Genomic DNA, 12,104 nt, shown 5'->3' with positions numbered 1-12,104 from the left:
GGCAGGTACCTAATACCGGATTAGAGTAACCCAACCGTACGAAACCCTCGTAAAAAGAAGACTCGTATTTAAAAGGGGGAATAAGCTAATTTTATCGCTAAAATAAAAAACTGCCAGTATTAGAATAGCTAGAACTAAAGCTATCTATATTACTCTAAAAGGGGTGCCACGTACTTACGCGTACGAACCCCTTTTTTATTTTATTAAAAAAGGTATACGATACCCTTCGTAACTCGTATTAAAAATAGATATAAATAACAGAATAAGAACGATTAAACCCCGATTAAAACCGGAACCACCGTACGTACGAGAGCTTATTTAATAATTTTAAAGATTTTTAATATTTTATAATAGTTCTTACTTTAAATAATATTATATTAAAAATAAAATGAAAAGTTTTAAAATAAAAATAAAATGAAAAGTTTTAAAATAAAAAAGTTATAATTTTAATCCTTTATTTTTAAAGTAACTAGTATTTTAATGCGGTAAGGTTTAAAAAAGAGAAGAGATTTTTAAAAAAGTATTTAAAAATAATAACGATTTTTTAATTTTTTTAACTCTTAAGATTAATAATACCCCACTTTTATATTATTTAAATTTTAAACCCAGGGTTTTAAATGTAATTTATCTATTTAATAATTAATTATCTAAAATATAGCATTTCTCTCGATTTAGGTGTAAAATCGTTATGCGTTGTCCGGTGTATGCGTAGCTAGGGGTCCTGACTTAACTTACATGCTGTGATCTGATTAGATGGCAGCGGATTATTAAGCGTATTCAGGGGGCCCTTACCGCGCGGTTAGAGGTTACAAGACCAGAAGAAGAAGAAAAGGAAAGAAAAAGGGGATACAAAAGCCACCAGCTGTGTAAACATGCTGACGCCGATTGTTGTGTTGTGGCCCCGGCCCTCTGGCAGAGCTCACCCCAGTTGACCTCCCTGCCCATCATCTCACCCCCTCATCTTTCGCGTCTGTCGATTGCCAGTGGATAGACTGGAGATCTCTCCACATTACAAGTCCGTCTTGTCTCGGCGCCGGACCTTAATTCTGAGTTGCGTCAAGGATACCGTCCGATCACTCTTTAGTTTCACGGAAGCCGGCTGCGCTCGGACATTGTGCCTGATTCTTACGTACAACTTGCAGATCCGGGACCTGATAAACATGGGATGAGATCCACCTGAAGTCTTTTCTTAGCAATCAGACATTTTGTAGTCCCATTATTAGGCCAGACGAGTCTCCATCTGCGTTAGTATAGTTGCAGGTTCCAAAGCCAAGGCTAGCCATGAGTCAGTCTAGCGGGCTTTGCGTCCTCTAATATAGGATGTAATTCGGGGGGCCTTTTGACACATTAGTGGCATGTCTATCTTACCGATACTGTCAGACTTGATCTTGAGCTGTGTAGTGTCCAAGAGTAACTAGAGCAGGTTTTTGGTGTACGACATGTTCAACAGGCTGGGCAATCCAACAACGGCAGTCTCAAGAAGAGGCAAGCCGCTTATTTTCGAACGACAATGTAAAACCTAGCCAACTCGTTTAACGTTGACATCTAGCAGGTATCAATGATGGCATTCAATAAGCGAAACAAACACGCTGGTGGTAGCTTAGACGTCTCGCAGACCTGGACAGACTCCGACGGAGAGGGAGAATGCCCGCCGTTCGATAGATAAATGCCACACCCCTAAACAGATACTGCTAGACTAAAATCCCCTCATCGGCCATCAACCTTCTTTCGTTCTCAACAGTCTTGTATCCCATCTCGTCAACTCCTAGTCTCATTCTTCGTATCTCAACTTGAACGACTCTCATCAAACTCTAACAATGTCTCCAATTCGTTTATCACTGCGACAGGCCTCTATGGCACTCCTATTCGCTTGTTCTGCAGTCGTTACAGCCAACCAGGCTGCCCCTGATGATGCCGTGGTGGTCGCCGTCGGGGAGCAAGCTGGTGAGCGAAAGTCATACCAATAATGCTACTGCGCGAAAGCCAATACTGACCCCAAGCCAAACTCAGATGTCGCTCCTGCACCCGATGCGAATGCCTGCCCGCCACAGCAGCAAGCCTGTGCACCTTGTGCCCACCCACCCCACCCACCCCACCCACCACACATGGCAATGAACATGACGATGAACATAACGGCCCCGATGCCCATGAACGGCTCGGCCAATGCGACCTCCCCAGCGGCATCAGGGGCGGCCCAGCAGAGTACTCCCCCACCCGCCGCGAGCTCGGCCGCAGCAGCACCACCGGCGCCACCAGCCTGTCATCCTGCCCTGCCGTGTCCGCCGTGCCCCCCGGCACCACCTGCTGAGAAAGGGGAAGAGGAAGAGGAAGAGGAAAGGGAAAGAGGAAGGGGAAGAGGAAGGGGAAGAGGAAGGGGAAGAGGAAGGGGAAGACGCCGCCACGTCCTCGTCTGCCGACGCCGCAGCTGCCACAGCTGTGGCGGCCAAGCGTTGGGTGGCGGCGCGGCGCGTACGAGTTAGTGGCAACTACTGGCTGTGAAGGGGCTGCTGGCTTACCATGTGGTCAAATGAACGCTGGAGGCATGGAATGCTGACCCTGTAGTTAATCGAGACATTCTACACTGGTTACTCCATTCGACTGGTCCTGGAGACTGGGGAGAAACTCCACCTTCTGGGTGCTAATAAGAGGTTCTCTGGCTTCGATAGAGGCAGTGGTACTGATTGTGGATAGGCGATGATGGGATTGGTAGGGATTTCTATAATAATACATCATAATGATAACAGTCAACACCTATTTCAAGTCCCATCATGGTTGTCTCGAGATGGGTCCGAAGTGATAACCATGCAAGCTTGTGAGGCACTTATGACGAAGTCGTGGTTCTCTATTTTTCTGCAACGAAGTAAACTAATGTGAATAAGACTGGAGCAAATAAGGAGTATATGCATATCAGGATAGGCATTAGAACTCGAAGCTGTAGGCGTTGGAACACTCGATGCTGTTTTCTATGGTTCCAAAGACCTAGTGTTTCTTTATTTCCTGCGCTTGGTGTTATACTAGATGGGGATCTGGGATTGTGGTGGAGGAGCTTGCTGACTAACCTAGTGAATTAATAACCCGAGTCCAGCTCCTGCAGCCTTCCTCATGTGCGAAGCCAGAAATAAACCCGCACAAAAAGAATGTACTGGAGGGGCAGCTTGGAAAGGGACAGCGAGTCTGGCTGTGGTTTGGGCTTAAGAGCGTCGGGTCGAAGGCGCAAGGCCATGTCGCCGCCGTCGTCCGATTATGATTGTGGTTTGAGTGCCGGGCCATCCCGGCGTTTAGTCTATAGCCGCTAAAAAGCAAGAAAGCCTTGAGGTCGAAGCTTGCGGGGGGAACTCGGCTTGGAAGTAATTAAGCTGCCATCTGAGCTAAACTTAAGCGGTGTCAGGGTCCAATAGACATGGAGTATTGCAATTCTGCCTTGAGCTCTACGAGCTGCAGATGCGTGGCTATGCATGCAGTACTGCCACCTCTTCGGGCACACTCAACGGGGCGGGGTATTTTTCATACCAGGCTGCCTTCCAAAGGCGAGTCGCAACCCTCTTTCTTTAGCTTCCTTCCTCCCTCTTCTCTCTTCTCATGCTGAAACTACGAAATAAGCCCCATCGCCCTCCACTTCTGAAGCCATCACTATGGCCGAATTAGTCGGCCTGACCGCCTCGGTGATCGGCATCGCAGAGCTTGCCACCAAGATCGTGGCGGCCAGCTTCAAGGTCAAGGGCCTACTCGAGCAGGTCAGCAACGTTCCGGACGAGCTTCAGCGGCACTTGGATCAAATTCAGCTCTTTTCCCACTCCTTCCTAGCCAGTCATATCAACGAAGACGGCCCGCCCGCCCTCAGGGATGCACTGGGTGTCGCCATAATTCAGTGTCAGCAAGCAGCCGATGATCTCGGCAAGTTAGCTTCAGACCTCCACGCACAGATCCATGAAGGCAGCAGAGCGAGGCGTAAGATCCAGGCGGCTCGCGTTGTTCTGCAAAAGGATGCCCTGGCGTCACACGAGAAGCGACTGTCATCAGCTATGCAGATGCTCATGATGGCATGTCAGATCTACGGACTAGAGCAACAGAGATACCTCATGTGCGTAATTTGAGATGCAACTGTTTCTGATACTAACTTGGAAGATGGAGAGATCTTCAGAGAAGGCAGCCAGATGTTATCGTGGCTCAGATACTTGGCAGCCTGCAAACAACAGAAGTCGCCACACCAATGAGCTCCCAACCTCACTGCGAGCCCGTGCGGCAGTATGCGGACCCGGCGACGTCTCAGAACTGCGTGACGGAACGTCGAGGTGTTTTATGGGCTCAGAGATTCCGGCCCTATCTCAAATTGGGACTCACTGGTTTGACCGGGTCCCTAGAAGTCCAGTATGACAGCAGGGGCGTGCCCGAAGAAAGCGACGAAGACTTCTCGGACCTACGAATACGAATTCACCTGCCCCGCTGGTTTTCGTCGAAATCACTCGACTCCATCCTGCGCAAAAGTCAGTCAGGATGGAATTACTATCTCCATACATCCACCCTCCACTCGGAAGACTCGACGACCTGGGAACTTGCGACAAAAGCCATGCACAGTAAAACGGATTCACTCCAAAGGTTGCAGTCACTGATCGCAGAAGGACGAATTTCTGTCTACGACACAAGGCAAAGTAAATACGATCGTTTCCAGAAACAATGATGAATGTAAGTAAAGATCCGTTCCGCGGCAAGAGGGTTCAGCTTACATTCGTTCCAGGTCGCACTTTGCTCCGGGAATTGGCAAATTTGTGATTTTCTGGCCGGGTACGATGTGCCCGTGACAGCATACGTTATACCCTCCCGTCCTCCTTGGTATGAACAAGATTGTCAGTCGAAATGCTTCCTAAACGTTGCAAGCCATTACTCGCACGACACAAGCTTTGCCTGCGCCTTGATACAATACTACAACGGCCCGATAGCACGTTTCGATGCGATAAGACGCTCAATTTGGCCAGACTGTGAGTTCTACGATGCGTCCGTTCTTCACGAACGACTGTGGCTTGCAAGTCACTTTACCGAATTCTCCGCGGTGATCCACATGGGATCGAATAGCTTCTGGAACCCCCTTGTGCCGAGTCAAGCGCGAGTTGTAAGGGCGCTACTCTCCCAAAATGGTAAAATTTTCCTCGCCGGCATTGGGCCGCTTCTCCTGGGCTACCAAACGTATGGTTTTACCAGACGCCGACTACAAGAGCTCCTGGTGTCGCTAAGTACTATGTCGCGACATATGACAACTAAGGATGCTTCTGGACTAATGCTTGGGCACAACTGATGGAGGATGTTGTTAAGTATATCGTGGAAACCCTAATCCCGATTGCCCCTTCCGAAGAACTGAACTCCACCGAACCTTTGCCACGTTTGCTCTACAGTTCTCTCTTCGATATATCGATCTTGTTTAAGGATGATATCCAAAGTGACGAGGCAGAATACTACGAACACCGTGGAAATTTTGCGGCAGAGTCTATTAGGACCATGTTTCGACAATATCTAGCTATCCTATTAAGGTGTGGCATAGATATTAGTGAGTATGGGAGATTTGTTGAGTCCAAGTTTATAGGTCAAGCACCGATTTCCATACAGTTCCAAAGCTTCAAGTCCTTTGAATGGAGCTCCGTTGGGATACAGGGTTTACGCACTGGGGCTGAGCTAAATGATTGGGAGATTTGGTTTGTTGGGTCCACGGATAGGTATGCGAGGGAGTTTTGGCAACTGGTAGATCCTGCGCCATTGTATGTACCTGGGGCTTGGGTGGATTTGTGATGGACAGCAGTAATCGGGTCACTGATCGGCATTTATAGAATGCCCCAAGAAAGTAGTTTATATTAGGCATGATTGGTGGCGATTTCATAGCACCGGACCGGTATGATCTTTCTCTTCAATATAGCTAGCAGTGATACATTATCTGTCTCTCTCTGTCGCACACCAGACACGCAGTTGCAACCTTGGACTTCGCAAAATGGGCTTACCTATATGCCAACAAGCCCTCCCGCTGCCGCAATACCCAGCTAATGAGCCCAATCACTGGCTAGGATTCTTGCTGTAATGCTGCGTGAAATCGTACCGCAACTCCATCATCCCCATAAACGCCTGCCGCTGCATCCCCTCATCCCCCTCGGCCGCCTTGCAAGCGCGCATAACCTCGTCGCGCTCGAGCAGCGAGTCCGGGTCCGGGTCGGACACGCGGCGGAAGTTGGCCTGCGAGGCCGGGTCGATCAGGTCCTGCCACTTGGCCCGGCGCTTCTCGCTGTAGAGGTCGAGGATGGACTCGTCCGCCAAGCCGTCCCAGAGCCCGATGAGGCAGTCGGCGAGGCCGCCCGCGTCCACGAAGCCGCCCGTGATGCCCATGCCGCCCCACGGGTTGCACAGGTGCGCCGCGTCCGCCGCCAACAGCACGCGGCCGACCCGGAACGAGAGCGCGCACCGCTGGTGCATCTTGTAGGGCGCCAGGCTCACGAGCTTGTAGTCGCCCGGCTTGGGGTGGCCCGGCAGGATCGTCTCGAACTTCATCGGTTGGCGCTCCTCGATCTGGTCCAGCGTCAGGCCGCCGGCTTCGCCGTATGTTACGCGGTACAGGCCGTCGCGCGTGATTTTCGCAACCATCTTTTCTTGGGAAGGTTTGTCAGCTTCGAGCAAAGCGGCACCCCTCGCATCTCTGCAGGAGGGCTGGATCAGGGTAGAACTTACGGCGAAATGCTCCGGGTGAAGAATGAAGTTCGTATTCGTGAATCCATGAGTCCCTTCAAAATCGTAGTACACCTGCGAACAGTGTGAGCGAGTTTAAGACATAGTTGCCATCTCAAAGCACAACTCCCACTCACGTTTGTGGCCACAATCTGCCGATCCCACGTGAAGCCCGGGAAGTCGGGAAACAGGGATTTGCGGACCATGCTAGTCGCGCCGTCGCAGCCCACGATGTAGTCAGCGTGAACTGTTTTCTTGCCCTCGGGCGTTTCGACATCGACCCAAGCACTCTTCTCATCCTGCCCAACACCAACAACGCGGTGGTTCCAGCTGATCTGGCCGCCGTGCTTGGTCAGGAACTCGTCCAACAAAAGCCGGTCGAGCTCGTCGAGCACGAGGCACGCCATGCGCAGGTCCTGCCCGTCGACGTCGGCGACGCAGCGGCCGTCCATGCCCGTGATGAAGCTGTGGTCCTCGAAGCGCCGCCATGACATGGTGTTGACCGTGAAGCCGCGGCGGCGGATCTCGTCCATGACGCCCGCGCGCGCGAGGTCCGGGATCGCCGCGGGGCCGTAGATGGCGGCGCGGGGGCGGCCGTCCAGCTGGTCCGAGGCCTCGAGGATCTGCACGGGGATGCCGTGCTGCGCCAGGAGCAGGCTGAGGAGGAGGCCGCTCGGGCCGGCGCCTACGACGATGACCTGTTCGTTGTTTGCATATCAGTCAGAGCTTGCTTCGGAGTTAAGATATCTTGCCTCTCTGGGTACAGGATTCGACTATGAATGGGTTGTCCCTTACCTTTTCAAACGGACGTGCCATGTCTGTATGTATTGCTGCACCCTTTCTCCGAAAATTTCGATTTTCTGCGAATCTCGCAGTTGATGACTTTCTGTTGGTTGCCGTAAGCTATTGTATGCTCCTCAATTGCTTGAAAAGGGGGTTGGCCTAAGGGAAGTAAGCAATGCGCACCAAAACGACGGGACTATATCTGCATCCTCTAAATGAAAGTGAAAGTAAATACAAAGTCATGAAGCCTAACAGAACGGTGGCAGCATGTGCCCTGAAAATTAATTGGGGGAGCTGTGCCGCTCATATCAAACAAATGTCGCGAGTCATGACCCGCAATCGTGATCGAAATGCGGGACTTCCTTGATCAAATCTCTTCCCCGCACCCCGGATGCGGATTATGGCAGCTGCTGTACCAAAAGTGTCTCTTCGGGGTCTTTCGCACTGACATTGATGCCGATGGGAAGGTCCCGATCTCGGCTATCGGGCACTTTGTTGTGGGGGAGTTAGAGTACGTTGAATTGGGGCAGTAGTAACGTGGTCCTCAAGTGCTTATCTGGCAGTCTGGTATGCATCCAGCGTGGCATTTCTCCAACCGTGCCAGACGAGGGGACGTGCGGGGGAAACTCGTGTCTTCCTCCTCAGCTGGGCCACACTACTGACAACTTGCCAAAGAACAGAGCATTTCTCGGCAATTGTTGTACGCCCGGTCTCGAGTGATCAGTCATCGTCGACCTCGACTACAGCCAGTGAACGGCCCGATACTAGTTGGCATGACCGGACTCAATACCACAAGCACTGGTGACCTAAGAATACATAAGCAGGGGGTGGGTGGCATGGGAAGTAGTTACAACTGCGACCGTTCCAATGGCTGGGGTACTGTAACGCTGACAAGTTGAAGGCAGTATTCCCCGGGTTGCGAGTGGCCTCCACGCCCTTACAGCCGTACCACCATCCAGGAAAGGAGATATACTCCGGCAAGCGGTAAGGAGGGGTCGCATTTGGCATATACGATATGCACAGTTCGTAAGACGCGTCGTTCATTCAAGTACACAACTTTTGCTTTTCCATTCTGTTTGGTCTGGAACCATTCAAGAAGCGCTATGAGATTTTGATTAATTACAAAGATGTATCCCCGTGAAGTTCGTGTGATATGTAGATAGGCGCATTATGTGTAGCGATTGTGGTCCTTGTATCGGACAACAGGGGGAGATGCCTCGGCTCACAACCGTGTGGCCGGACTTTTTCTACCAATTTCCAATATCCACCACTTCAACTCGACGAAAATCCTTCCTTCTCTTCCCATCCTAGACGTCGTGGATATCAACAACATTGCCGGTCTCGGTGACGGCAACATGCTTCTTCTGGATGGACGCTTTCACCGGGTTCTTGGCGGCAAAGATCTCATCGAGCTCCTCAAGCTGTAGGACGTGCAAATGCAAATTAGCCATCATGACTTCAGGAAAAAACCAGAGAAGGGGATCAAATTAAGGTATGTTTGCTTTCGCGGCCGACAACTTACCGTGCGATTCTTGGTCTCCGGGATGAACCACCAGATGATGAAGGCCTGGACGGCGTCCTGGACAGTGAAGATGATGTACGTCTTCCACGTGATGTTCTGCAGCGCCACCGGCCAGGCGAACTGGTTCAGAAGCCCGCCGACGTTGACGGCCAGGGAGGAGAAGGCCATGCCCTTGGCCCGCATCTCGAAGGAGAGCACCTCGACGGGGAACAGAGCCTGGAGGGGCGTGATGCCGACAGAGTAGATACTAAAATTACAGAGCGAGCGGCGGTTTTGTCAGTCACCGGTTTTCTATGAAGCAGGTGGAAAACGAAGTCGGGTTAAGGGGGTCTTACCTGCCGAAGATGAAGATCATGGCGATGGCGGCCTTGCTTGCGCCGGGGTTCGTACCCATCGAATCTTTGCTGCCGCCGCCGGCCTCAAACTCGGCTGAGGCGATCGTCATGCCGAGCCAGACGACGGTGCAGCCGATAAACGAGAACAAGAAAAGCGGCCGACGGCCGACGCGGTCGACCAGGCAGGCACCGACAATGGCGCACAAGAACTGCTGGCAAGAGTTGATCAAGGTGATGTTCGCCTTCTCGATCTATATAGTTGTGCAAGGTCGCCCAAGTAAGTCAGCACGCTGATGAAAGTGACTGGGTGATTAGTTGGGAAGCTGATTGTGACTTACGGGGTGGTGGTATCCGGCTCCATCAAGCACGGCGCCGAGGAAGTAAGAAAGGACAGCGTTTCCAGCCCACTGACCAAAGATGGAAATCACAACATTGCACCCGAGACGGTATGCAGAAGCTCGGTTTCCTGAGGAGAGATTTCTAAGTTAGTAGTCCAAATATTTATGCACAGTTGACAGGGCTAGTAGGTAAAGCTTACTGAAAAGAGCCCGGTAGTCCCACCAGCGCTTATCGGCGCCGTCCATGTTGAGAAGCTCCTCGTACTCGGACATCTGCAATTTCACCCAGGGGCCTAATTATATGATTAGCACTAGTTCCCACCATAGCACACGCACCCCGCAACAAACATACTCTCAGGGTTCCCGTTGCCGTGGTACTTGGTCAGCATATTCATCGCCTGCTCCTTCTTATTGTTAACATAAAGCCAGCGCGGCGACTCAGGCAGGAAGAGCGCGAAGAGCACAATCAGCCCGGAGAAGAGGCACTGCAGCCAGGTGATGAGGCGCCAGCTGTAGTCGCCGCCCGTGTTGAGGGCGCCGCGGGCCGCGCCGGACGCGATGATGGACCCGCTGAACCAGAGCGTGTTGTACATGGCGCCGACGACGCCGCGGAAGGCCGGGTGGTTGATCTCGACCACGTACATCGGGCCCGCCGCCGACGCGATCGAGACGCCGAAGCCGAGCAGGAACCGGCCGCCCATGAAGGTGTCCGCGTTGGTCGACACGCCCTGGATGATGGTGCCGGCGATGATGAGGCTGGCGCCGATCACCATGCCGATGCGGCGGCCGAAGGTGTCGATTGCGGGGCCGACTGTTTCATTATAAGACGGTTTCACATTAGTCTCGGTCCATTGAGCACACCGGGAGATCAATTTTGGCAGGAGCTCCCTTACCAAACGGAAGAGCAACGACACCGCCAATTTGGTACATGGACGAGATGATGCCCGCCCAGATTCCCGCATTCTCGGCGTGGTAGTACTCCAAGAAGGCCGGGTTGATCAAGAGGTTGTTGATCAGGGACCCGTCGTACCCGTTCATGGTACTGCAGAAGAAGCCGACCACGGAGAAGAAGATACAGCATGATCTGCGTCCTGGCCCAGGGGTTCGGCGGCTCCGATACCAGCGCGGCCGCGAAGGCCTCATTGCCCTTGATGACCGTGTGCTGGATATTCTCCTGGTTGAGTTGAGAGAAAAGGGGTTAGTCTTGGATGTTATTCGAAGCCTTTCCATCCCGGGGATGACTAACCTTCTCAGGGTAGTGCTCGTGCATCTCGTGCACGTCGACATCGTCGCGTTTCTCCATCTTGGCGCTCGTTTCTAGTCTCCCACTCGCTTTGCTTTTTTCCTGTGGGTCGATAGGAGTTCGAGATCGTGACTCTCCGGATGTGACAAAGACCTTGTTTCGATCAACAGTTGCAGTCTACTGGAACATGAGCAGCGGGAACTGGGGAAGGTAGGACTCGGGAACGTCTATGGTTTTATGTTCAGGGATTCATCAAAACAATGCCAGTGCAGTATGCATGAGATATGTACATACATACAAGCGTACTGGGGAGCATTGATCAACTCCAAGCACTCTTCCAGGCCGAGTCTTTTGGGGAGAACACGACCTTCTCTGAGGGTGTGCAGGTGTGTGGGCTAGCGTATCCTAGTCGGGACGATGATCGGGTGGTTGCATATCCTTGTGTTAATCCCAGCCGATATAGGTGGTGACCAGGGGTCGGTTTAGGGCGACGGACGGCTAGAATTGCTGTCTGTCCCCCTCATCCAAATCAGCCCTGATAGCTCTGCTTGCTTGAAAATCTATCGGATACGAACCCGCCTGCCGTATCGAAAAGGGGATTTCTCTTGCGCCACCAAATTAAATAGCAATCTTGATTATCCCGTGCATACATGGCATATCGCCCACTAAAGATGAGAACAAATCTTTGGGTAGTTCCAAGGGTTCAATGCGGCTGCTGTCGTCGAAGCATATCGTTTCCATTTTGGGTGGGTGGTCTACGTTGTTAGGTGAGATGGTAAGCTTTGGAGGAGTCGCGCCGAATGGAAAGACGTGCAGCGCGGGCTGCCCTCCTCCGCAGCTCCAGTCACTTCTCCCCACATACCGGTTGCAGTGACCCCGGATCCCCGCCGAGCCTTTCAGTGGGGCCTGGGGTTGGAGAAGAGGATCAATCCCAAGAAGGGGGTTGTCTCCGGGGGAGGATACAGCTGACGCCGATCTTGGCGCCGGGCACACACCCCATCTCTTGTCATGCTTGTTATGGCCGATCTCGAGCGCTGAAAACGCATTGCGTGCTGCGGGAGAGTCAGGCGATGAAATTGTTCGTTCCCTCTATCAGTTTGTGGGTTGTGGCGTGTTTCGGCGCCCCTCCCCCAGTTGCACCCGGCAAGCTAGCCGTGGCACCTCCTCGTAATAGGATCGGGTTG

General features: G+C 52.1%; 4 protein-coding genes across 4 annotated transcripts; 2 read left to right on the top strand and 2 right to left on the bottom strand.

Moving 5' to 3' along the window:
- Nucleotides 1-2,163: 2,163 nt before the first annotated feature.
- Nucleotides 2,164-2,499, top strand: PG994_008507 (uncharacterized protein; the record flags this gene model as incomplete). Its single annotated transcript, XM_066859916.1, has 1 exon — nt 2,164-2,499. The coding sequence occupies one exon, from the start codon at nt 2,164-2,166 to the stop codon at nt 2,497-2,499; it is 336 nt and encodes a 111-aa protein (XP_066713505.1).
- Nucleotides 2,500-3,632: 1,133 nt separating this feature from the next.
- On the top strand, nt 3,633-5,290 carry PG994_008506 (uncharacterized protein; the record flags this gene model as incomplete). Its single annotated transcript, XM_066859915.1, has 4 exons — nt 3,633-4,081; nt 4,126-4,484; nt 4,670-4,683; nt 4,736-5,290. The coding sequence occupies 4 exons, from the start codon at nt 3,633-3,635 to the stop codon at nt 5,288-5,290; spliced, it is 1,377 nt and encodes a 458-aa protein (XP_066713504.1).
- A 746-nt stretch (nt 5,291-6,036) lies between these two features.
- On the bottom strand, nt 6,037-7,515 carry PG994_008505 (FAD binding domain-containing protein; the record flags this gene model as incomplete). The annotated part of the gene is made up of 3 exons (XM_066859914.1): nt 6,037-6,774; nt 6,837-7,397; nt 7,495-7,515. The coding sequence occupies 3 exons, from the start codon at nt 7,513-7,515 to the stop codon at nt 6,037-6,039; spliced, it is 1,320 nt and encodes a 439-aa protein (XP_066713503.1).
- Nucleotides 7,516-8,789: 1,274 nt separating this feature from the next.
- On the bottom strand, nt 8,790-10,980 carry PG994_008504 (general substrate transporter; the record flags this gene model as incomplete). The annotated part of the gene is made up of 8 exons (XM_066859913.1): nt 8,790-8,903; nt 9,005-9,251; nt 9,340-9,590; nt 9,678-9,805; nt 9,878-9,970; nt 10,030-10,488; nt 10,571-10,880; nt 10,924-10,980. 8 exons carry the CDS (start codon nt 10,978-10,980, stop codon nt 8,790-8,792), a joined length of 1,659 nt encoding a protein of 552 aa, XP_066713502.1.
- Between the last annotated feature and the right edge of the window lie 1,124 nt (nt 10,981-12,104).

This window comes from Apiospora phragmitis (assembly GCF_038363925.1).
Source record: "Apiospora phragmitis strain CBS 135458 chromosome Unknown utg000008l:1.0-3514335.0:1.0-3519231.0, whole genome shotgun sequence".
Lineage (NCBI taxonomy): Eukaryota > Fungi > Ascomycota > Sordariomycetes > Amphisphaeriales > Apiosporaceae > Apiospora > Apiospora phragmitis.
This window is presented reverse-complemented; position numbering and strand designations above follow the sequence as displayed.